General features: G+C 45.9%; 1 protein-coding gene across 1 annotated transcript in view; it reads right to left on the bottom strand.

The window, feature by feature from the left end:
* LOC139366918 (zinc finger homeobox protein 4-like) overlaps window positions 1-25,371 on the bottom strand; it is a 151,792-nt gene that overhangs the window by 80,465 nt on the left and 45,956 nt on the right. The window contains exons 3-5 of the mRNA XM_071104670.1: window positions 23,869-24,123; window positions 21,691-21,973; window positions 14,189-14,697 (exon numbers count right to left, since the gene is read on the bottom strand). Of these exons, the coding sequence (XP_070960771.1) occupies window positions 14,189-14,697; window positions 21,691-21,973; window positions 23,869-24,123 (1,047 nt within the window). The remainder of the gene's footprint in view (window positions 1-14,188; window positions 14,698-21,690; window positions 21,974-23,868; window positions 24,124-25,371) is intronic.

Raw genomic sequence — 25,371 nt, 5'->3', positions numbered from 1 at the left:
TTGCTGTCCCCAGTCCACCTAGCCGTGCTGCTGCTCCAGTTCCAACTGTTCTGCCTGTGATTATTATTATTTGACCATGCTGGTCATTTATGAACATTTTAATATCTTGGCCTTGTTCTGTTATAATCTCCACCCGGCACAGCCAGAAGAGGACTTGCCACCCCACATAGCCTGGTTCCTCTCTAGGTTTCATCCTAGGTTTTGGCCTTGCTTCTACACCTGCATTGCTTGCTGTTTTGGGTTTTAGGCTGGGTTTCTGTACAGCACTTTGAGATATCAGCTGATGTACGAAGGGTTTTATAAATACATTTGATTTGAATATACCTCTCTCTCTATTCCACTGCGGTAAAATAGTTTTTTATGCAAATCTACTGGAGTCAATCTCCTGTCTATCCTGTCTACAAAACATTAGGAACACCTTCCTAATATTGAGTTGCACCCCCTTTTGCCCTCAGACCAGCCTCATGGACTCTACAAGGTTTAACGAACCTTGAAGTGGATTTAACAAGTGACATCGATAAGGGATCATAGCTTCCACCTGGATTCACCAGGTCAGTCTATGTCATGGAAAGAGCAGGTGGTCCTAATGTTTTGAATACTCAGCATATAGGGCCATTTGATTTACAAATGAGAGAATGGGGTTGACCTCACCTAATGGTCAAGGAGAGATTGGCCAGTTTATACCAGAGCTATATAACCACCATCTTCCATCAGAGTCTGATGATTCAGGAGGGGGAAAGGAAGGAAGAAATAGAAATATGCAGGTGGGGGAGGACAAAAGGGGACTTTCCTTTTGATTGATCTGAATTCCAGTCCCCTCTCCTTCACCCTTACCTCTCCTCCTCCTCCCTCCTCCTCCTCCATCCTTACCTCCCTCCTCCTCCACCTCCATACTTACCGCTCTCATCCTCCTCCTCCCTCCTCCTCCTTCACCCTTACCTCTCCTCCTCCTCCCTCCTCCTCCTCTATCCTTACCTCCCTCCTCCTCCTCCATCCTTACCTCCCTCCTCCTCCACCTCCATACTTACCGCTCTCATCCTCCTCCTCCCTCCTCCTCCTTCACCCTTACCTCTCCTCCTCCTCCCTCCTCCTCCTCTATCCTTACCTCCCTCCTCCTCCTCCATCCTTACCTCCCTCCCTCCTCCTCCTCCATCATTACTTCCCTCCCTCCTCCTCCATCCTTACCTCCTCCTCCTCCTCCTTCCTTAACTCCATCCTTCCCTCCTCCTCCATCTCCTCCATCCTTACCTCCCCCCTCCCTCCTCCAACTACTCCTCCATCCTTACCTCCCTCCCCCCTCCTCCTCCTTCTCCTCCATCCCTCCCTCCTCCTTCCTCCTCCTCCACCTTCTCCTCCATCCTTACCCCCCTCCCTCCTCCTCCTCCTCCTCCTCCTCTCATCATTCTCTAGTTTAATTTCCCCCTTTTTTTCCTGGCTGGTCATGGCATAGCTAGAAGGATCATGGGTAATGAGATGGCTTATCTGCCTCTCCCCAGAGAGAGAGAGAGAGGCACCATCTCCCCAGACCATCTCTGTTTCTCTAGCCATCCCTTCTCTTTAACCCCCATCCATCGTTCTATGACTTATATCCCGCTTTCTATTTTCCCCCTGTTTCTCCCTCTCTGTTTCCCTCCCTCCCTCTCTGTTTCCCTCCCTCCCCTCTGTTTCCCTCCCTCCCTCTCTGTTTCCCTCCCTCCCTCTCTGTTTCCCTCTCTCCCTCTCTGTTTCCCTCCCTCCCTCTCTGTTTCCCTCCCTCCCACTCTGTTTCCCTCCCTCCCTCTCTGTTTCCCTCCCTCCCTCTCTGTTTCCCTCCCTCCCTTTCTGTTTCCCTCTCTCCCTCTCTCTTTCCCTCCCTCCCTCTCTGTTTCCCTCCCTCCCTCTCTGTTTCCCTCCCTCCCTCTCTGTTTCCCTCCCTCTTTCCCCCCTGTTTCCCTCCCTCTCTGTTTCCCTCCCTCCCTCTCTGTTTCCCTCCCTCCCTCTCTGTTTCCCTCCCTGCCTCTCTGTTTCCCTCCCTCTCTCTCTGTTTCCCTCCCTCCCTTTCTGTTTCTCACCCCCTATCCTGTTTCCCTCCCTCTCTGTTTCCCTCCCTCCCTCTCTGTTTCCCACCCTCTTTCCCCCTGTTTCCCTACCTCCCTCACTCTCTGTTTCCCTCCCTCACACCCTGTTTCCCTCCCTCCTTCTGTTTCCCCCCCCTCCCTGTTTCCCCACTTCCCTCCCCTGTTTACCTATCTCCCTCACTCTATGTTTCGCTCCCTCGATGATAAAGATGAGCATTACACGTGCTGGGGCCCCTGTGGGTTCAAAGGTTTGAAAAAGGGAAAGGAAGGGAAGAAAAACAAATTAAAAGAAAAGTACAAATATGGAAATATTTCGCTGGACCCCAGACAAGTCATTCTGCTGGACCCCAGACAAGTCATTCTGCTGGACCCCAGACAAGCCATTCTGCTGGGCCCCAGACAAGCCATTCTGCTGGACCCCAGACAAGTCATTCTGCTGGACCCCAGACAAGCCATTCTGCTGGACCCCAGACAAGCCATTCTGCTGGACCCCAGACAAGCCATTCTGCTGGACCCCAGACAAGCCCTTCTGCTGGACCCCAGACAAGTCATTCTGCTGGACCCCAGACAAGCCATTATGCTGGACCCCAGACAAGCCATTCTGCTGGACCCCAGACAAGCCATTCTGCTGGACCCCAGACAAGTCATTCTGCTGGGTCCCAGACAAGCCATTCTGCTGGGTCCCAGACAAGCCATTCTGCTGGGTCCCAGACAAATCATTCTTCTGGACCCCAGACAAGCCATTCTGCTGGACCCCAGACAAGCCATTCTGCTGGACCCCAGACAAGTCATTCTGCTGGACCCCAGACAAGTCATTCTGCTGGACCCCAGACAAGCCATTCTGCTGAGTCCCAGACAAGTCATTCTGCTGGACCCCAGACAAGCCATTCTGCTGGGTCCCAGACAAGCCATTCTGCTGGGTCCCAGACAAGTCATTCTGCTGGACCCCAGACAAGCCATTCTGCTGGACCCCAGACAAGCCATTCTGCTGGACCCCAGACAAGCCATTCTGCTGGACCCCAGACAAGCCATTCTGCTGGACCCCACACACATATGAAGGGGTAGAGGCAGAAGTAGCCCATGTCCTAGAGCTATACAGACCCTCAGTGTTCTAGAGCTATACAGACACTCAGTGTTCTAGAGCCATACAGACCCTCAGTGTTCTAGAGATATACAGACCATCAGTGTTCTATAGCTATACAGACCCTCAGTGTTCTAGAGCTATACAGACCCTCAGTGTTCTAGAGCTATACAGACCCTCAGTGTTCTAGAGCTATACAGACCCTCAGTGTTCTAGAGCTATACAGACACTCAGTGTTCTAGAGCTATACAGACCCTCAGTGTTCTAGAGCTATACAGACCCTCAGTGTTCTAGAGCTATACAGACCCTCAGTGTTCTAGAGATATACAGACCCTCAGTGTTCTAGAGCTATACAGACCCTCAGTGTTCTAGGGCTATACAGACCCTCAGTGTTCTAGAGCTATACAGACCCTCAGTATTCTAGAGCTATACAGACCCTCAGTGTTCTAGAGATATACAGACCCTCAGTGTTCTAGAGCTATACAGGCCCTCAGTGTTCTAGAGCTATACAGACCCTCAGTGTTCTAGAGCTATACAGACCATCAGTTTTCTAGAGCTATACAGACCCTCAGTGTTCTAGAGCTATACAGACCCTCAGTGTTCTAGAGCTATACAGACCCTCAGTGTTCTAGAGCTATACAGACCCTAAGTGTTCTAGAGCTATGCAGACACTCAGTGTTCTAGAGCTACACAGACCCTCAGTGTTCTAGTGCTATACATACCCTCAGTGTTATAGGGCTATAGAGACCCACAGTGTTCTAGAGCTACACAGACCCTCAGTGTTCTAGGGCTATACAGACCCTCAGTGTTCTAGAGCTATACAGACACTCAGTGTTCTAGAGCTATACAGACCCTCAGTGTTCTAGAGCTACACAGACCCTCAGTGTTCTAGAGCTATACAGACCCTCTGTGTTCTAGAGCTATACAGACCCTCAGTGTTCTAGAGATATACAGACCCTCAGTTTTCTAGGGCTGTACACACCCTCAGTGTTCTAGAGCTATATGGACCCTCAGTGTTCTAGAGTAACACAGACCCCCAGTGTTCTAGAGCTATACAGACACTCAGTGTTCTAGGGCTATACAGACCCTCAGTGTTCTAGAGCTATACAGGCCCTCAGTGTTCTAGAGCCATACATACCCTCAGTGTTCTAGAGCTATACAGACCCTCAGTGTTCTAGGGCTATACAGACCCTCATTGTTCTAGAGCTACACATACTCTCAGTGTTCTAGAGCTAGGTAGAGGACAGTAGAGGGGTAACTGAGTGCATGTAGAGGACAGTAGAGGGGTAACTGAATGCATGTAGAGGACAGTAGAGGGGTAACTGAATGCATGTAGAGGACAGTAGAGGGGTAACGGAATGCATGTAGAGGACAGTAGAGGGGTAACTAAATGCATGTAGAGGACAGTAGAGGTAGAGGACAGCAGAGGGGTAACTGAATGCATATAGAGGACAGTAGAGGGGTAACTGAGTGCATGTAGAGGGGTAACTGAATGCATGTAGAAGACAGTAGAGGGGTAACTGAGTGCATGTAGAGGACAGTAGAGGGGTAACTAAATGCATGTAGAGGACAGTAGAGGTAGAGGACAGTAGAGGGGTAACTGAATGCATGTAGAGGACAGTAGAGGGGTAACTGAATGCATGTAGAGGACAGTAGAGGGGTAACTGAATGCATGTAGAGGACAGTAGAGGGGTAACTGAGTGCATGTAGAGGACAGTAGAGAGGTAACTGAATGCATGTAGAGGACAGTAGAGGGGTAACTGAATGCATGTAGAGGACAGTAGAGGGGTAACTAAATGCATGTAGAGGACAGTAGAGGGGTAACTGAATGCATGTAGAGGACAGTAGAGGGGTAACTAAATGCATGTAGAGGACAGTAGAGGTAGAGGACAGTAGAGGGGTAACTGAGTGCATATAGAAGACAGTAGAGGGGTAACTGAGTGCATGTAGAGGACAGTAGAGGGGTAACTAAATGCATGTAGAGGACAGTAGAGGTAGAGGGCAGTAGAGGGGTGACTGAATGCATGTAGAGGACAGTAGAGGGGTAACTGAATGCATGTAGAGGACAGTAGAGGGGTAACTGAGTGCATGTAGAAGACAGTAGAGGGGTAACTGAATGCATGTAGAGGACAGTAGAGAGGTAACTGAATGAGTGTAGAGGACAGTAGAGGGGTAACTAAATGCATGTAGAGGACAGTAGAGGTAGAGGACAGTAGAGGGGTAACTGAGTGCATGTAGAGGACAGTAGCGGGGTAACTGAATGCATGTAGAGGACAGTAGAGGGGTAACTGAATGCATGTAGAGGACAGTAGAGGGGTAACTGAATGCATGTAGAGGACAGTAGAGGTAGAGGACAGTAGAGGTCGAGGACAGTAGAGGGGTAACTGAATGCATGTAGAGGACAGTAGAGGGGTAACTGAATGCATGTAGAGGACAGTAGAGGGGTAACTAAATGCATGTAGAGGACAGTAGAGGTAGAGGACAGTAGAGGTAGAGGACAGTAGAGGGGTAACTGAATGCATGTAGAGGACAGTAGAGGTAGAGGACAGTAGAGGGGTAACTGAATGCATGTAGAGGACAGTAGAGGGGTAACTGAATGCATGTAGAGGACAGTAGAGGGGTAACTGCGTGCATGTAGATGACAGTAGAGGGGTAACTGAATGCATGTAGAGGACAGTAGAGGTAGAGGACAGTAGAGGGGTAACTGAGTGCATGTAGAGGACAGTAGAGGGGTAACTGAATGCATGTAGAGGACAGTAGAGGGGTAACTGAATGAGTGTAGAGGACAGTAGAGGGGTAACTAAATGCATGTAGAGGACAGTAGAGGTAGAGGACAGTAGAGGGGTAACTGAGTGCATGTAGAGGACAGTAGCGGGGTAACTGAATGCATGTAGAGGACAGTAGAGGGGTAACTGAATGCATGTAGAGGACAGTAGAGGGGTAACTGAATGCATGTAGAGGACAGTAGAGGTAGAGGACAGTAGAGGTCGAGGACAGTAGAGGGGTAACTGAATGCATGTAGAGGACAGTAGAGGGGTAACTGAATGCATGTAGAGGACAGTAGAGGGGTAACTGAATGCATGTAGAGGACAGTAGAGGGGTAACTGCGTGCATGTAGATGACAGTAGAGGGGTAACTGAATGCATGTAGAGGACAGTAGAGGTAGAGGACAGTAGAGGGGTAACTGAGTGCATGTAGAGGACAGTAGAGGGGTAACTGAATGCATGTAGAGGACAGTAGAGGGGTAACTGAATGAGTGTAGAGGACAGTAGAGGGGTAACTAAATGCATGTAGAGGACAGTAGAGGTAGAGGACAGTAGAGGGGTAACTGAGTGCATGTAGAGGACAGTAGCGGGGTAACTGAATGCATGTAGAGGACAGTAGAGGGGTAACTGAATGCATGTAGAGGACAGTAGAGGTAGAGGACAGTAGAGGTCGAGGACAGTAGAGGGGTAACTGAATGCATGTAGAGGACTGTAGAGGGGTAACTGAATGCATGTAGAGGACAGTAGAGGGGTAACTAAATGCATGTAGAGGACAGTAGAGGTAGAGGACAGTAGAGGTAGAGGACAGTAGAGGGGTAACTGAATGCATGTAGAGGACAGTAGAGGTAGAGGACAGTAGAGGGGTAACTGAATGCATGTAGAGGACAGTAGAGGGGTAACTGAATGCATGTAGAGGACAGTAGAGGGGTAACTGCGTGCATGTAGATGACAGTAGAGGGGTAACTGAATGCATGTAGAGGACAGTAGAGGTAGAGGACAGTAGAGGGGTAACTGAGTGCATGTAGAGGACAGTAGAGGGGTAACTGAATGCATGTAGAGGACAGTAGAGGGGTAATTGAATGCATGTAGAGGACAGTAGAGGGGTAACTGAATGCATGTAGAGGACAGTAGAGGGGTAACTGAATGCATGTAGAGGACAGTAGAGGTAGAGGACAGTAGAGGGGTAACTGAGTGCATGTAGAGGACAGTAGAGGGGTAACTGAATGCATGTAGAGGACAGTAGAGGGGTAACTGAATGCATGTAGAGGACAGTAGAGGTAGAGGACAGTAGAGGTAGAGGACAGTAGAGGGGTGACTGAATGCATGTAGAGGACAGTAGAGGTAGAGGACAGTAGAGGTAGAGGACAGTAGAGGTGTAACTGAGTGCATGTAGAGGACAGTAGAGGTAGAGGACAGTAGAGGGGTAACTGAGTGCATGTAGAGGACAGTAGAGGGGTAACTGAATGCATGTAGAGGACAGTAGAGGGGTAATTGAATGCATGTAGAGGACAGTAGAGGGGTAACTGAATGCATGAAGAGGACAGTAGAGGGGTAACTAAATGCATGTAGAGGACAGTAGAGGTAGAGGACAGTAGAGGGGTAATTGAATGCATGTAGAGGACAGTAGAGGGGTAACTGAATGCATGTAGAGGACAGTAGAGGTAGAGGACAGTAGAGGGGTAACTGAATGCATGTAGAGGACAGTAGAGGGGTAACTAAATGCATGTAGAGGACAGTAGAGGTAGAGGACAGTAGAGGGGTAACTGAATGCATATAGAGGACAGTAGAGGGGTAACTGAATGCATGTAGAAGACATTAGAGGGGTAACTGAGTGCATGTAGAGGACAGTAGAGAGGTAACTATATGCATGTAGAGGACAGTAGAGGTAGAGGGCAGTAGAGGGGTAACTGAATGCATGTAGAGGACAGTAGAGGGGTAACTGAATGCATGTAGAGGACAGTAGAGGGGTAACTGAATGCATGTAGAGGACAGTAGAGGGGTAACTGAGTGCATGTAGAGGACAGTAGAGGGGTAACTGAATGCATGTAGAGGACAGTAGATGTAGAGGACAGTAGAGGTAGAGGACAGTAGAGGGGTAACTGAATGCATGTAGAGGACAGTAGAGGGGTAACTGAATGCATGTAGAGGCCAGTAGAGGGGTAACTGAATGCATGTAGAGGACAGTAGAGGTAGAGGACAGTAGAGGGGTAACTGAGTGCATGTAGAGGACAGTAGAGGGGTAACTGAATGCATGTAGAGGACAGTAGAGGGGTAACTGAATGCATGTAGAGGACAGTAGAGGGGTAACTGAATGCATGTAGAGGACAGTAGAGGGGTAACTAAATGCATGTAGAGGACAGTAGAGGTAGAGGACAGTAGAGGTAGAGGACAGTAGAGGGGTAACTGAATGCATGTAGAGGACAGTAGAGGTAGAGGACAGTAGAGGGGTAACTGAATGCATGTAGAGGACAGTAGAGGGGTAACTGAATGCATGTAGAGGACAGTAGAGGGGTAACTGCGTGCATGTAGAGGACAGTAGAGGGGTAACTGAATGCATGTAGAGGACAGTAGAGGTAGAGGACAGTAGAGGGGTAACTGAGTGCATGTAGAGGACAGTAGAGGGGTAACTGAATGCATGTAGAGGACAGTAGAGGGGTAATTGAATGCATGTAGAGGACAGTAGAGGGGTAACTGAATGCATGTAGAGGACAGTAGAGGGGTAACTGAATGCATGTAGAGGACAGTAGAGGTAGAGGACAGTAGAGGGGTAACTGAGTGCATGTAGAGGACAGTAGAGGGGTAACTGCATGCATGTAGAGGACAGTAGAGGTAGAGGACAGTAGAGGTAGAGGACAGTAGAGGGGTGACTGAATGCATGTAGAGGACAGTAGAGGTAGAGGACAGTAGAGGTAGAGGACAGTAGAGGGGTAACTGAGTGCTTGTAGAGGACAGTAGAGGTAGAGGACAGTAGTGGGGTGACTGAATGCATGTAGAGGACAGTAGAGGTAGAGGACAGTAGAGGGGTAACTGAGTGCATGTAGAGGACAGTAGAGGTAGAGGACAGTAGAGGGGTGACTGAATGCAAGTAGAGGACAGTGGGTTGACCTTCTCACCTTCTTCACTGGCCAAAGCTAAATCGCTCGCCAGGAAGCTTAAGACACGTACACCCGAGTCCACATGACCCAGACATGGCTTAAAAGGCATTACAACTCTGGGAGCTTTTAATTATGTTGTTATATGTTGGCACCAATTAAAAATGGTCTGTCTTACTCACTCTCTTTGTGCGTGTGTGTGTGTGTGTGTGTGTGTGTGTGTGATAACATCATCCTATTTTCTAGGACAATGAGGTAGTTCAGGGTTGCTTTTCTGCCTATTCTCCCTTTTCAGAGAAAATAAATGGCTCCACTAATATTGTTGGACGTGTTTCCCTATTTCTCCTCTTTGGTTTATCCCTTTATATTGCCTCAGACTTGGTCTTATACCTTCGCCTTTAATCATTGCTAATAAAAAATAAAATAAATCCCTGCTATGATTTTTAATGGCTGCCAATGCTTCATGTTGCCTAGCTGGCTATTGCCAGACGATAATCAACTGCTGGGAACACACAGCCATTCACTGCACTACAGGGCACACATACACACCACAGTCACATCGCTAGGGCTGGTCAATAGTTCCTCATTAGCTTAATACGTCCAGTGTACAAAACACAGACCAGGTGAATCCAGGTGAAAGATATGATCCCTTATTGATGTCATCTGTTAAATCAATTTCAATCAGTGTAGATGAAGGGGAGGACACAGGAGAAGGATTGATAGAGTATAGAGGATAGAGAATAGAGGATAGAGGATAGAGGGAGTAGAGAAAAGAGGATAGAGAATAGAGGGAGTAGAGAAAAGAGGATAGAGAATAGAGGATAGAGAATAGAGAATAGAGGATATAGGATAGCGGATAGAGGATAGAGAAGAGAGGATAGAGGATAGAGAACAGAGGATAGAGGATAGAGAATAGAGGATAGAGGATAGAGAATATAGGATAGATGATAGAGGATGGAGCTTAGAGGGAGTAGAGTATAGAGTATAGAGAATAGAGAAGAGGATAGAAGGAGTAGAGATTAGAGGATAGAGGATAGCGGGAGTAGAGAATAGAGGATATAGGATAGAGGATAGAGGATAGAGAATAGAGGATAGAGGATAGAGAATAGAGGATAGAGGATAGAGAATAGAGGATAGAGGATAGAGGGAGTAGAGAAAAGAGGATAGAGAATAGAGGATAGAGGATAGAGAATAGAGGATAGAGAATAGAGGATAGAGGATAGAGGGAGTAGAGAAAAGAGGATAGAGAATAGAGGATAGAGAATAGAGAATAGAGGATATAGGATATAGGATAGAGGATTGAGGATAGATGATAGAGGATAGAGTATAGAATAGAGGATAGAGAATAGAGGATAGAGGATAGAGGGAGTAGAGAAAATAGGATAGAGAATAGAGGATAGAGAATAGAGGATAGAGAATAGAGGATAGAGGATAGAGGGAGTAGATAAAAGAGGATAGAGAATAGAGGATAGAGAATAGAGGATAGAGGATAGAATAGATGATAGAGTATAGAGGATAGAGAATAGAGGATAGAGTATAGAATAGAGGATAGAGTATAGACGATAGAGAATAGAGGATAGAGGATAGAGGGAGTAGAGAAAAGAGGATAGAGAATAGAGGATAGAGAATAGAGAATAGAGGATATAGGATATAGGATAGAGGATAGAAGATAGAGAATAGAGGATAGAGGATAGAGGATAGAGAATAGAGGATAGAGGATAGAGAATAGAGGATAGAGAATAGAGGATAGAGGATAGAGGGAGTAGAGAAAAGAGGATAGAGGATAGAGAAAAGAGGATAGAGGATAGAGAATAGAGGATATAGGATAGAGGATAGAGGATAGAGAATAGAGGATAGAGGATAGAGGGAGTAGAGAAAAGAGGATAGAGGATAGAGAAAAGAGGATAGAGGATAGAGAATAGAGGATAGAGGATAGAGAATAGAGGATAGAGAATAGAGGATAGAGTATAGAATAGAGGATAGAGTATAGAGGATAGAGAATAGAGGATAGAGGATAGAGGGAGTAGAGAAAAGAGGATAGAGAATAGAGGATAGAGAATAGAGAATAGAGGATATAGGATAGAGGATAGAGGATAGAGAATAGAGGATAGAGGATAGAGGATAGAGAATAGAGGATAGAGAATAGAGGATAGATGATAGAGGATGGAGCTTAGAGGGAGTAGAGTATAGAGTATAGAGAATAGAGAAGAGGATAGAAGGAGTAGAGATTAGAGGATAGAGGATAGAGGGACACAGGAGAAGGATTGATAGAGTATAGAGGATAGAGAATAGAGGATAGAGGATAGAGGGAGTAGAGAAAAGAGGATAGAGAATAGAGGGAGTAGAGAAAAGAGGATAGAGAATAGAGGATAGAGAATAGAGAATAGAGGATATAGGATAGCGGATAGAGGATAGAGAAGAGAGGATAGAGGATAGAGAATAGAGGATATAGGATAGAGAATAGAGGATAGAGGATAGAGAATAGAGGATAGATGATAGAGGATGGAGCTTAGAGGGAGTAGAGTATAGAGTATAGAGAATAGAGAAGAGGATAGAAGGAGTAGAGATTAGAGGATAGAGGATAGCGGGAGTAGAGAATAGAGGATATAGGATAGAGGATAGAGGATAGAGAATAGAGGATAGAGGATAGAGAATAGAGGATAGAGGATAGAGGGAGTAGAGAAAAGAGGATAGAGAATAGAGGATAGAGGATAGAGAATAGAGGATAGAGAATAGAGGATAGAGGATAGAATAGATGATAGAGAATAGAGGATAGAGGATAGAGAATAGAGGATAGAGAATAGAGGATAGAGGATAGAATAGATGATAGAGTATAGAGGATAGAGAATAGAGGATATAGTATAGAATAGAGGATAGAGAATAGAGGATAGAGAATAGAGAATAGAGGATATAGGATAGAGGATTGAGGATAGATGATAGAGGATAGAGTATAGAATAGAGGATAGAGAATAGAGGATAGAGGATAGAGGGAGTAGAGAAAATAGGATAGAGAATAGAGGATAGAGAATAGAGGATAGAGAATAGAGGATAGAGGATAGAGGGAGTAGATAAAAGAGGATAGAGAATAGAGGATAGAGAATAGAGGATAGAGGATAGAATAGATGATAGAGTATAGAGGATAGAGAATAGAGGATAGAGTATAGAATAGAGGATAGAGTATAGACGATAGAGAATAGAGGATAGAGGATAGAGGGAGTAGAGAAAAGAGGATAGAGAATAGAGGATAGAGAATAGAGAAAAGAGGATATAGGATAGAGGATAGAAGATAGAGAATAGAGGATAGAGGATAGAGGATAGAGAATAGAGGATAGAGGATAGAGAATAGAGGATAGAGAATAGAGGATAGAGGATAGAGGGAGTAGAGAAAAGAGGATAGAGGATAGAGAAAAGAGGATAGAGGATAGAGAATAGAGGATAGAGGATAGAGAATAGAGGATAGAGAATAGAGGATAGAGGATAGAGGGAGTAGAGAAAAGAGGATAGAGGATAGAGAAAAGAGGATAGAGGATAGAGGATAGAATAGAGGATAGAGAATAGAGGATAGAGAATAGAGGATAGAGTATAGAATAGAGGATAGAGTATAGAGAATAGAGGATAGAGGATAGAGAATAGAGGATAGATGATAGAGGATGGAGCTTAGAGGGAGTAGAGTATAGAGTATAGAGAATAGAGAAGAGGATAGAAGGAGTAGAGATTAGAGGATAGAGGATAGCGGGAGTAGAGAATAGAGGATATAGGATAGAGGATAGAGGATAGAGAATAGAGGATAGAGGATAGAGAATGGAGAATAGAGGATAGAGAATAGAGGATAGAGGATAGAGGGAGTAGAGAAAAGAGGATAGAGAATAGAGGATAGAGGATAGAGAATAGAGGATAGAGAATAGAGGATAGAGGATAGAGGGAGTAGAGAAAAGAGGATAGAGAATAGAGGATAGAGGATAGAATAGATGATAGAGTATAGAGGATAGAGAATAGAGGATAGAGTATAGAATAGAGGATAGAGAATAGAGGATAGAGAATAGAGAATAGAGGATATAGGATAGAGGATTGAGGATAGATGATAGAGGATAGAGTATAGAATAGAGGATAGAGAATAGAGGATAGAGGATAGAGGGAGTAGAGAAAATAGGATAGAGAATAGAGGATAGAGAATAGAGGATAGAGAATAGAGGATAGATGATAGAGGGAGTAGATAAAAGGGGATAGAGAATAGAGGATAGAGAATAGAGGATAGAGGATAGAATAGATGATAGAGTATAGAGGATAGAGAATAGAGGATAGAGTATAGAATAGAGGATAGAGTATCGACGATATAGAATAGAGGATAGAGGATAGAGGGAGTAGAGAAAAGAGGATAGAGAATAGAGGATAGAGAATAGAGAATAGAGGATATAGGATAGAGGATAGAAGATAGAGAATAGAGGATAGAGGATAGAGGATAGAGAATAGAGGATAGAGGATAGAGAATAGAGGATAGAGAATAGAGGATAGAGGATAGAGGGAGTAGAGAAAAGAGGATAGAGGATAGAGAAAAGAGGATAGAGGATAGAGGATAGAATAGAGGATAGAGAATAGAGGATAGAGAATAGAGGATAGAGTATAGAATAGAGGATAGAGTATAGAGGATAGAGGATAGAGGATAGAGGGAGTAGAGAAAAGAGGATAGAGAATAGAGGATAGAGAATAGAGAATAGAGGATATAGGATAGAGGATAGAGGATAGATAATAGAGGATAGAGGATAGAGGATAGAGAATAGAGGATAGAGGATAGAGAATAGAGGATAGATGATAGAGGATGGAGCTTAGAGGGAGTAGAGTATAGAGTATAGAGAATAGAGAATAGAGGATAGAAGGAGTAGAGATTAGATGATAGAGGATAGAGGGAGTAGAGAACAGAGGATAGAGGATAGAGGATAGAGGAGAGAGAATAGAGGATAGAGGACAGAGAATAGAGGACAGTAGAGGATAGAGGATAGAGGATAGAGGGAGTAGGGAAATAGAGGAGTGAGGGAGTACCAGTACCAGTACGTGTGTCTACCAGTTCGGTGCATCACGTTATTAAAGTGGCCTAGGCTTGTTAACACCGTGATGCTGTGTTGGTTTGTGAGTTGATGGCTGCTGTGTGTCTACCAGTACGGTTGTGGATGATGTCATAACAGAATTGAACGGTACCTTGTACAGCCTAATGGCAGCCTCGTGTCGTTGGTTGGTGGCGTGCAGCCGCAGTTTATCCACACTGTTGCTGTAGTAGTCGCACGCGTTGCACTTCAGATGCACGGGGTTGCCGATGGCGACGCACTTCAACCTCCACTGGTTGGCTTTCCCTCCTTCCTTGATGTGTGCCACCAGCTGATGCTTCTGCATGTGTTTGTCTGTCTTACAGTGCAGCTGGAAGTTGGCCTTGAGCTGGGTGTTGTAGGTGCACAGCTTGCACTGGTACACATCTCCCACAATGCCACGCCACTCGTCCTCGGGCAGGGTGCGTTCCGCGTTGACGTGGGCGCCAAGCACCTCCAGGCTGTCAGAGGTGAAGCGGCTGCAGATGGAACACTGGTAGATGTGGACCGACGGGTCGCTGATGGGTGGGGAGAGCTCGCCACTGCCGCCGGAGAGGACAGACAGGTCGTCAGCCATCAGCTGACCACTGGCCAGATGCAGCTCCGCAGACAAGTCATTATTCACTGGGGACAGAGAGAGAGAGAGTGACGGTTAGAGAAAGAAGAGAGGTGACACAGAGAGAGTGATTTGGAAGACAAGGAGAATAAGAGAGAAGGAAAGGTGGAGGAGGTGGAGGTGGAGGAGGAGGTGGAGGAGCTGGAGTTGGAGGACGAGGAGGAGGTGTAGGTGGAGGAGGAGGAAGAGGAGGAGGAGGAGGAGGTGGAGATGGTGGAGGTGGTGGAGGTGGTGGAGGAGGTGGAGTTGGAGGAGGAGGTGGAGGAGGAGGAGGTGGAGGAGGAGGTGGTGGAGGAGGTGGAGGTGGAGAAGGAGGTGGAGGTGGAGGAGGAGGTGGAGATGGTGGAGGTGGAGGAGGTGGAGGAGGAGGTGGAGGTGGAGGTGGAGGAGGAGGAGGTGGAGGAGGAGGTGGTGGAGGAGGTGGAGGTGGAGAAGGAGGTGGAGGTGGAGGAGGAGGTGGAGATGGTGGAGGTGGAGGAGGTGGAGGAGGAGGTGGAGGTGGAGGTGGAGGTGGAGGAGGAGGTGGAGGTGGAGGTGGAGGTGGAGGTGGAGTTGGAGGAGGAGGTGGAGGAGGAGGAGGTGGGGGAGGAGGTGGTGGAGGAGGTGGAGGTGGAGAAGGAGGTGGAGGTGGAGGAGGAGGTGGAGATGGTGGAGGTGGAGGAGGTGGAGGAGGAGGTGGAGGTGGAGGTGGAGGAGGAGGAGGTGGAGGAGGAGGAGGTGGAGAAGGAGGTGGAGGTGGAGGAGGAGGTGGAGATGGTGGAGGTGGAGGAGGTGGAGGAGGAGGTGGAGGTGGAGGTGGAGTTGGAGGAGGAGGTGGAGGAGGAGGAGGTGGAGGAGGAGGTGGTGGAGGAGGTGGAGGTGGAGAAGGAGGTGGAGGTGGAGGAGGAGGTGGAGATGGTGGAGGTGGAGGAGGTGGAGGAGGAGGTGGAGGTGGAGGTGGAGGAGGAGGAGGTGGAGGAGGAGGAGGTGGAGGAGGAGGTGGTGGAGGAGGTGGAGGTGGAGAAGGAGGTGGAGGTGGAGGAGGAGGTGGAGATGGTGGAGGTGGAGGAGGTGGAGGAGGAGGTGGAGGTGGAGGTGGAGGAGGAGGTGGAGGTGGAGGTGGCGGAGATGGAGGAGGAGGTGGTAGAGGTGGAGGAGGAGGTGGTAGAGGAGGTGGAGGTGGTGGAGGTGGAGGAGGAGGTGGTAGAGGTGGTAGAGGTGGAGGAGGTGGAGGAGGAGTTGGAGGTGGTGGAGGAGTGAGGCATGAAGAAGACTAGCCATAGCATAGCACTATAGGCCTCAGTCACACCAAAGGATTTGATCAAATAAAGCATTGCACAGACCCAGTGGCTCCATACAAAGCCTTGCCTATAAAAAAATATATAATAGGATTGGATCAGGATCAATTACAGTCATCCCTTTCAACTTGTCAGCTTCCTCATCAGATAGTTTTAATGACTCTGGGCTAGGGCAGTGCAGGGCTAGCTTTAGAGTAGTGGGTAGCAAAGCTAGTAGGCCTTCTCACACAATATGAAACGCTGATCGATACAAAAGGAGCTCTGTTCTGTTACGACACTGCTCTCTCTCTCTCTCTCTCTCTCTCTCTCTCTCTCTCTCTCTCTCTCTCTCTCTCTCTCTCTCTCTCTCTCTCTCTCTCTCTCAGTCCAAGGGTCTTTATTATCATGGGAAACATATGTTAACGTTGCCAAAGCAAGTGAAGTGGATAATAAACAGAAGTGAAATAAACCATAATAATGAACAGTAAACATTATACTCACAAACATTTCAAATATACACACACACACACACAACACGTACATACACACACAACACGTACATACAGGCACACTGTCGCCACACTTCCACATTCACCACATACGCTGCTGCTACTGTCTATTATCTATCCTAGTCACTTTACCCCTACGTATATACAGGCACACTACTGTCTATTATCTATCCTAGTCACTAAACCCCTACGTATATACAGACACACTACTGTCTATTATCTATCCTAGTCACTAAACCCCTACGTATATACAGGCACACTACTGTCTATTATCTATCCTAGTCACTAAACCCCTACGTATATACAGGCACACTACTGTCTATTATCTATCCCAGTCACTTTACCCCTACGTATATACAGGCACACTACTGTCTATTATCTATCCTAGTCCCTAAACCCCTATGTATATACAGGCACACTACTGTCTATTATCTATCCTAGTCACTTTACCCCTACGTATATACAGGCACACTACTGTCTATTATCTATCCTAGTCACTAAACCCCTACGTACGGTATATACAGACACACTACTGTCTATTATCTATCCTAGTCACTTTACCCCTACGTACAGTGCCTTGCGAAAGTATTCGGCCCCCTTGAACTTTGCGAGCTTTTGCCACATTTCAGGCTTCAAACATAAAGATATAAAACTGTATTTTTTTGTGAAGAATCAATAACAAGTGGGACACAATCATGAAGTGGAACGACATTTATTGGATATTTCAAACTTTTTTAACAAATCAAAAACTGAAAAATTGGGCGTGCAAAATTATTCAGCCCCCTTAAGTTAATACTTTGTAGCGCCACCTTTTGCTGCGATTACAGCTGTAAGTCGCTTGGGGTATGTCTCTATCAGTTTTGCACATCGAGAGACTGACATTTTTTCCCATTCCTCCTTGCAAAACAGCTCGAGCTCAGTGAGGTTGGATGGAGAGCATTTGTGAACAGCAGTTTTCAGTTCTTTCCACAGATTCTCGATTGGATTCAGGTCTGGACTTTGACTTGGTCATTCTAACACCTGGATATGTTTATTTTTGAACCATTCCATTGTAGATTTTGCTTTATGTTTTGGATCATTGTCTTGTTAGAAGACAAATCTCCATCCCAGTCTCAGGTCTTTTGCAGACTCCATCAGGTTTTCTTCCAGAATGGTCCTGTATTTGGCTCCATCCATCTTCCCATCAATTTTAACCATCTTCCCTGTCCCTGCTGAAGAAAAGCAGGCCCAAACCAAGATGCTGCCACCACCATGTTTGACAGTGGGGATGGTGTGTTCAGCTGTGTTGCTTTTACGCCAAACATAACGTTTTGCATTGTTGCCAAAAAGTTCAATTTTGGTTTCATCTGACCAGAGCACCTTCTTCCACATGTTTGGTGTGTCTCCCAGGTGGCTTTTTGGCAAACTTTAAACAACACTTTTTATGGATATCTTTAAGAAATGGCTTTCTTGCCACACTTCCATAAAGGCCATATTTGTGCAATATACGACTGATTGTTGTCCTATGGACAGAGTCTCAGCTGTAGATCTCTGCAGTTCATCCAGAGTGATCATGGGCCTCTTGGCTGCATCTCTGATCAGTCTTCTCCTTGTATGAGCTGAAAGTTTAGAGGGACGGCCAGGTCTTGGTAGATTTGCAGTGCTCTGATACTCCTTCCATTTCAATATTATCGCTTGCACAGTGCTCCTTGGGATATTTAAAGCTTGGAAAATCTTTTTGTATCCAAATCCGGCTTTAAACTTCTTCACAACAGTATCTCGGACCTGCCTGGTGTGTTCCTTGTTCTTCATGATGCTCTCTGCGCTTTTAACGGACCTCTGAGACTATCACAGTGCAGGTGCATTTATACAGAGACTTGATTACACACAGGTGGATTGTATTTATCATCATTAGTCATTTAGGTCAACATTGGATCATTCAGAGATCCTCACTGAACTTCTGGAGAGAGTTTGCTGCACTGAAAGTAAAGGGGCTGAATAATTTTGCACGCCCAATTTTTCAGTTTTTGATTTGTTAAAAAAGTTTGAAATATCCAATAAATGTCGTTCCACTTCATGATTGTGTCCCACTTGTTGTTGATTCTTCACAAAAAAATACAGTTTTATATCTTTATGTTTGAAGCCTGAAATGTGGCAAAAGGTTGCAAAGTTCAAGGGGGCCGAATACTTTCGCAAGGCACTGTATATACAGTGCCTTTGGAAAGGATTCAGACCCCTTCACTTTTTCTGCATTTTTGTTACATTACAGCCTTATTCTAAAATGGATTCCATTTTTTTCCATTCATCAGTCAACACACAATATCCCATAACGACAATTTTGTTTTGCATATTTTTTACATTTTTTTTAAAAAATACCTTATTTACATAAGTATTCAGACCTTTTGCTATGAGACTCTAAATGGAGATCAGGTGAATCCTGTTTCCATTGATCATCCTTGAGATGTTTCTACAACTTGATTGGTGTCCACCTGGTCTAAATTCAATTAATTGGACATGATTTGGAAAGGCACACAAATGTCTATATAAGGTCCCACAGTGCATGTCAGAGCAAAAACCAAGCCATGTGGTCGAAGGAATTGTCCGTAGAGCTCCGAGACATGATTGTGTTGAGTCACAGATCTGGGGAAGGGTACCAAAACATTTATGCAGCATTGAAGGTCCCCAAGAACACAGTGGCCTCCATCATTCTTAAATGGAAGAAGTTTGGAACCACCAAGACTCTTCCTAGAGCTGACCGCCTGGCCAAACTGAGCAATTGGGGGAGAAGGGCCTTGGTCAGCGAGGTGACCAAGAACACGATGGTCACTCTGATTATCCGGCATTATGTCACTGGCATTATCCCTACGGTGAAGCATGGTGGTGGCAGCATCATGCTGCGGGGATGTTTTCAAGTGGCAGGGACTGGGAGACTAGTTAGGATCGAGGGAAAGATGAACGGAGAAAAGTACAGAGAGAGATCCTTGACTAAAACCTGCTCCAGAGTGCTCAGGACCTCAGATTGCAGCAAAGATTCACCTTCCAACAGGACAACGACACTAAGCACACAGCCAAGACAATGCATGAGTGGCTTCGGGACATGCCCTTGAGTGGCCCAGCCAGAACCCAGAGTTGAACCCGATCGAACATCTCTGGAGAGAGCTGAATATAGCTTTGCAGTGATGCTCCCCATCCAACCTGACAGATCTGCAGAGAAGAATGGGAGAAACTCCCCAAATACAGATGTGCCAAGCTTGTAGCATCATACCCAAGAAGACTTGTGGCTGTAATCACTGCCAAACGTGCTTCAACAGAGTACTGAGTAAAGGGTCTGAATACTTATGCAAATGTGATATTTCAGTATTTTATTTGTAATAACTTTGCTAAAATGTCTTAAAGCCTGTTTTTGCTTTGTCATTATGGGGTGTTGTGTGTAGATTGATGAGTGTGGAAAAAAATATTTAATACAATTTTAGAATAATTCTGTATCATAACAATATGTGGAAAAAGTCAAGAATAGTCTGAATAGTTCTGAATGCCGTGTATAACATCTGATAGTAGTTTTTGTAGATGTACATATGTACATAGATATCCTTCGTAACCCTGCACATAGATTCCCTACTGGTGCCATGTATGTAGCCAGGCTCGAGATCATTGCTCACTGTGTATTTTTAGTTTCATTCCTACAATTTTTTTCTGTGAATATTTCAATTTGAGAGTGTTCTGCATTGTTGGGTAGCAGTAAGTAAGCATTTCACTGTTAGTCTACACCTACTGTTAACGAAGCAGGTGACAATTAACACTTGATTTGATCTGATTGGTGTGTGCAAGCTTGCTTGTAGACATGAGAAACAGCGAGGCTACAGCTGTGACCTCCAGGTTGTCATGAGGAATGGGTGGCTAACAATATGGGCTCTTTGTTGAACCCCTCCACCTCCTAGGAGAGGAAGCAATGCCAGAGGGTTGAAAGGCGATAAGACAGACAGCGAGAGGAGAAAGGATACGGAGGACAGATGGAAAAAGGGAAAGGATACGAAGGACAGAGGACAGAGGACAGAGGACAGAGGACAGAGGACAGAGGAAAAAGAGAAAGGATACGGAGGACAGAGCGAAAAAGAGAAAGGATACGGAGGACAGAGGACAGAGGACAGAGGACAGAGGAAAAAGAGAAAGGATACAGAGGACAGAGGGAAAAAGAGAAAGGATACGGAGGACAGAGGGAAAAAGAGAAAGGATACGGAGGACAGAGGACAGAGGACAGAGGACAGAGGACAGAGGAAAAAGAGAAAGGATACGGAGGACAGAGGACAGAGGACAGAGGACAGAGGACCGAGGAAAAAGAGAAAGGATACAGAGGACAGAGGGAAAAAGAGAAAGGATACGGAGGACAGAGGACAGAGGACAGAGGACAGAGGGAAAAAGAGAAAGGATACGGAGGACAGAGGGAAAAAGAGAAAGGATACGGAGGACAGAGGGAAAAAGAGAAAGGATACGGAGGACAGAGGGAAAAAGAGAAAGGATACGGAAGACAGAGGACAGAGGGAAAAAGAGAAAGGATACGGAGGACAGAGGGAAAAAGAGAAATGATACGGAGGACAGAGGGAAAAAGAGAAAGGATACAGAGGACAGAGGGAAAAAGAGAAAGGATACGGAGGACAGAGGGAAAAAGAGAAAGGATACGGAGGACAGAGGACAGAGCTAAAAAGAGAAAGGATACAGAGGACAGAGGGAAAAAGAGAAAGGATACGGAGGACAGAGGGAAAAAGAGAAAGGATACGGAGGACAGAGGACAGAGGGAAAAAGAGAAAGGATACGGAGGACAGAGGACAGAGGGAAAAAGAGAAAGGATACGGAGGACAGAGGGAAAAAGAGAAAGGATACAGAGGACAGAGGACAGAGGGAAAAAGAGAAAGGATACGGAGGACAGAGGGAAAAAGAGAAAGGATACAGAGGACAGAGGACAGAGGGAAAAAGAGAAAGGATACGGAGGACAGAGGACAGAGGGAAAAAGAGAAAGGATACAGAGGACAGAGGGAAAAAGAGAAAGGATACGGAGGACAGAGGGAAAAAGAGAAAGGATACGGAGGACAGAGGGGAAAAGAGAAGGTATGGGCCAGATAGAGACAGATCAAAACAAAGAGAGACATATGTTCTGGGCGAGTTATGGGCCAGATAGACACAGAACAATAGAAGAGAGAGAAAGACAGAGAAGGAGAGAGTGACAGTAAAATAAAGTGTTAACAGTCACCTTGATTCTCACCTAGCCCAGAGCTGAGTGCAGTAGCCGTATTGGGGTCCAGCTGGAAAGGGTTAATAATCATCTGGGTGTCTGGGCCGGGGCTCTCCAGCTTGACCCCAGTCAGGCCGATGTTCTGAGCCAGGTAGTACTGGTAGAGCTCAGCCTCGGCCGGGGCCAGACCCAGGTGCAGACCGTGTTGAATCTGCTTCATGTTCTGTTGCAGCAGCATCATGTTGTGCATGTGTTTCTCGCTGGTCATGTGGATGCGTAAATTCCTCGCCACGTTGGTCTCGTAGTCACACACCTGGAGGAGGAGGGGAGGTGTATATATATATATATATATATATATATATATATAAATACATATACAGTGGGGCAAAAAAGTATTTGGTCAGCCACCAATTGTGCAAGTTCTCCCACTTAAGAAGATGAGAGAGGCCTGTAATTTCCATCATAGGTACACTTCAACTATGACAGACAAAATGAAAAAAAAAATCCTGAAAATCACATTGGAGGATTTTTAATTTATTTATTTGCCAATTATGGTGGAAAATAAGTATTTGGTCAATAACAAAAGTTTATCTCAATACTTAGGTAAATACCCTTTGTTGTCAATGGCAGAGGTCAAAAGTTTTCTGTAAGTCTTCACAAGGTTTTCACACACTGTTGCTGGTATTTTGGCCCATTCCTCCATGCAGATCTCCTCTAGAGCAGTGATGTTTTGGGGCTGTTGCTGGGCAACACGGACTTTCAACTCCCTCCAAAGATGTTCTATGGGGTTGAGATCTGGAGACTGGCTAGGCCACTCCAGGACCTTGAAATGCTTCTGAAGAAGCAACTCCTTCATTGCCCGGGCGGTGTGTTTGGGATCATTGTCATGCTGAAAGACCCAGCCACGTTTCATCTTGTTGATGGAAGGAGGTTTTCACTCAAAATCTCATGATACATGACCCCCTTCATTCTTTCCTTTACACAGATCAGTCATCCTGGTCCCTTTGCAGAAAAACAGCCCCAAAGCATGATGTTTCCACCCTCCATGCTTCACAGTAGGTATGGTGTTCTTTGGATGCAACTCAGCATTCTTTGTCCTCCAAACACGACGAGTTGAGTTTTTACCAAAAAGTTATATTTTGGTTTCATCTGACCATATGACATTCTCCCAATCTTCTTCTGGATCATCCAAATGCTCTCTAGCAAACTTCAGACGGGCCTGGACATGTACTGGCTTAATAAGCAGGGGGACACGTCTGGCACTGCAGGATTTGAGTTCCTGGCGGCGTAGTGTGTTACTGATGGTACGCTTTGTTACTTTGGTCCCAGCTCTCTGCAGGTCATTCACTAGGTCCCCCTGTGTGGTTCTGGGATTTTTGCTCACCGTTCCTGTGATCATTTTGACCCCATGGGGTGAGATCTTGCATGGAGCCCCAGATCGAGGGAGATTATCAGTGGTCTTATATGTCTTCCATTTCCTAATAATTGCTCCCACAGTTGATTTCTTCAAACCAAGTTGCTTACCTATTGCAGATTAAGTCTTCCCAGCCTGGTAAAGGTCTACAATTTTGTTTCTGGTGTCCTTTGACAGCTCTTTGGTCTTGGCCATAGTGGAGCTTGGAGTGTGACTGTTTGAGGTTGTGGACAGGTGTCTTTTATACTGAAAACAAGTTCAAACAGGAGCCATTAATACAGGTAAAGAGTGGAGGACAGAGGAGCCTCTTAAAGAAGAAGTTACAGGTCTGTGAGAGCCATAAATCTTGATTGTTTGTAGGTGACCAAATACTTATTTTCCACCATAATTTGCAAATAAATTCAGAAAAAAATCCTACAATGTGATTTTCTGGATTTTTTTTTCCTCATTTTTTCTGTCATAGTTGAAGTGTACCTATGATGAAAATGACAGGCCTCTCTCATCTTTTTAAGTGGGAGAACTTGCACAATTGGTGGCTGACTAAATACTTTTTTGCCCCACTGTACATGAGGAACATTAGTTGAATGGGTTCTCAAAGCATGTGTGGTAACTAAGTACTCATATACAGGTGTACAAGTTTACAAATTAAGAAGAAGCGGCGTCAAGACACTGGATCATTGGCGGAGTTGTGATTTTTCCTCTAATGGATCAGGGGACGATAAGTTGATCCTAGATTTGTGTCTAAAACAAACAAACACCAGAACAGCCCTAGTCCAAAGTGTAGTTTCACCAACCTCACAACGCCACATGGGCTTCTGTTTGGGCTTGGACGGCGAGGGGGTACCACAGCCCCCCGCCAGGCTGCCGCTGGGCACGGGCTTGGCATGGCTATGGCAGGGGGAGTGGGTGTGGCTGTGGCTGTGGGTGTGAGTGTGGGTGTACTGTGATTCAGTGCCCCCGTTCTGCAGGGTCTGAACGTTGTTCAGGTGCTTGTCCGACTGCATGTGGATGCTCAGGTTGCCCTTGGTCGTGGTGGAATAGTTACACACCTAGAGATAAATCAGAGATAGAGAGGGTGTTATTTATAGAGATAGACTGTCGAGAAATGGCTGCAAACTTTCTACTTTTAAACTCGGACAAAACAGAGATGCTTGTTCTAGGTCCCAAGAAACAAAGAGATCTTCTGTTGAATCTGACAATTAATCTTAATGGTTGTACAGTCGTCTCAAATAAAACTGTGAAGGACCTCGGCGTTACTCTGGACCCTGATCTCTCTTTTGAAGAACATATCACGACCATTTCAAGGACAGCTTTTTTCCATCTACGTAACATTGCAAAAATCAGACACTTTCTGTCCAAAAATTATGCAGAAAAATTAATCCATGCTTTTGTCACTTCTAGGTTAGACTACTGCAATGCTCTACTTTCCGGCTACCCGGATAAAGCACTAAATAAACTTCAGTTAGTGCTAAATACGGCTGCTAGAATCCTGACTAGAAACAAAAAATTTGATCATATTACTCCAGTGCTAGCCTCCCTACACTGGCTTCCTGTCAAGGCAAGGGCTGATTTAAAGGTTTTACTGCTAACCTACAAAGCATTACATGGGCTTGCTCCTACCTATCTCTCTGACTTGGTCCTGCCGTACATACCTACACGTACGCTACGGTCACAAGACGCAGGCCTCATAATTGTCCCTAGAATTTCTAAGCAAACAGCTGGAGGCAGGGCTTTCTCCTATAGAGCTCAATTTTTATGGAATGGTCTGCCTACCCATGTAAGAGACGCAAACTCGGTCTCAACCTTTAAGTCTTTACTGAAGACTCATCTCTTCAGTGGGTCATATGATTGAGTGTAGTCTGGCCCAGGAGTGGGAAGGTAAACGGAAAGGCTCTAGAGCAACGAACCGCCCTTGGTGTCTCTGCCTGGCCGGTTCCCCTCTTTCCACAGGGATTCTCTGCCTCTAACCCTATTACAGGGGCTGAGTCACTGGCTTACTGGGGCTCTTTCATACCGTCCCTGGGAGGGGTGCGTCACTTGAGTGGGTTGAGTCACTGATGTGATCTTCCTGTCTGGGTTGCCCCCCCCCCCCCCCTAGGGTTGTGCTGTGGTGGAGATCTTTGTGGGCTATACTCGGGCCTTGTCTCAGGATGGTAAGTTGGTGGTTGAAGATATCCCTCTAGTGGTGTGGGGGCTGTGCTTTGGCAAAGTGGGTGGGGTTATATTCTTCCTGTTTGGCCCTGTCCGGGGGTGTCTTCGGATGGGGCCACAGTGTCTCCTGACCCCTCCTGTCTCAG

The sequence above is a fragment of the Oncorhynchus clarkii genome, chromosome 15 (genome assembly GCF_045791955.1).
Source record: "Oncorhynchus clarkii lewisi isolate Uvic-CL-2024 chromosome 15, UVic_Ocla_1.0, whole genome shotgun sequence".
NCBI classification, from domain to species: domain Eukaryota; kingdom Metazoa; phylum Chordata; class Actinopteri; order Salmoniformes; family Salmonidae; genus Oncorhynchus; species Oncorhynchus clarkii.
The sequence above is the reverse complement of the archived record's forward strand: the minus strand, read 5'-3'. Positions and strand labels throughout refer to the sequence as shown.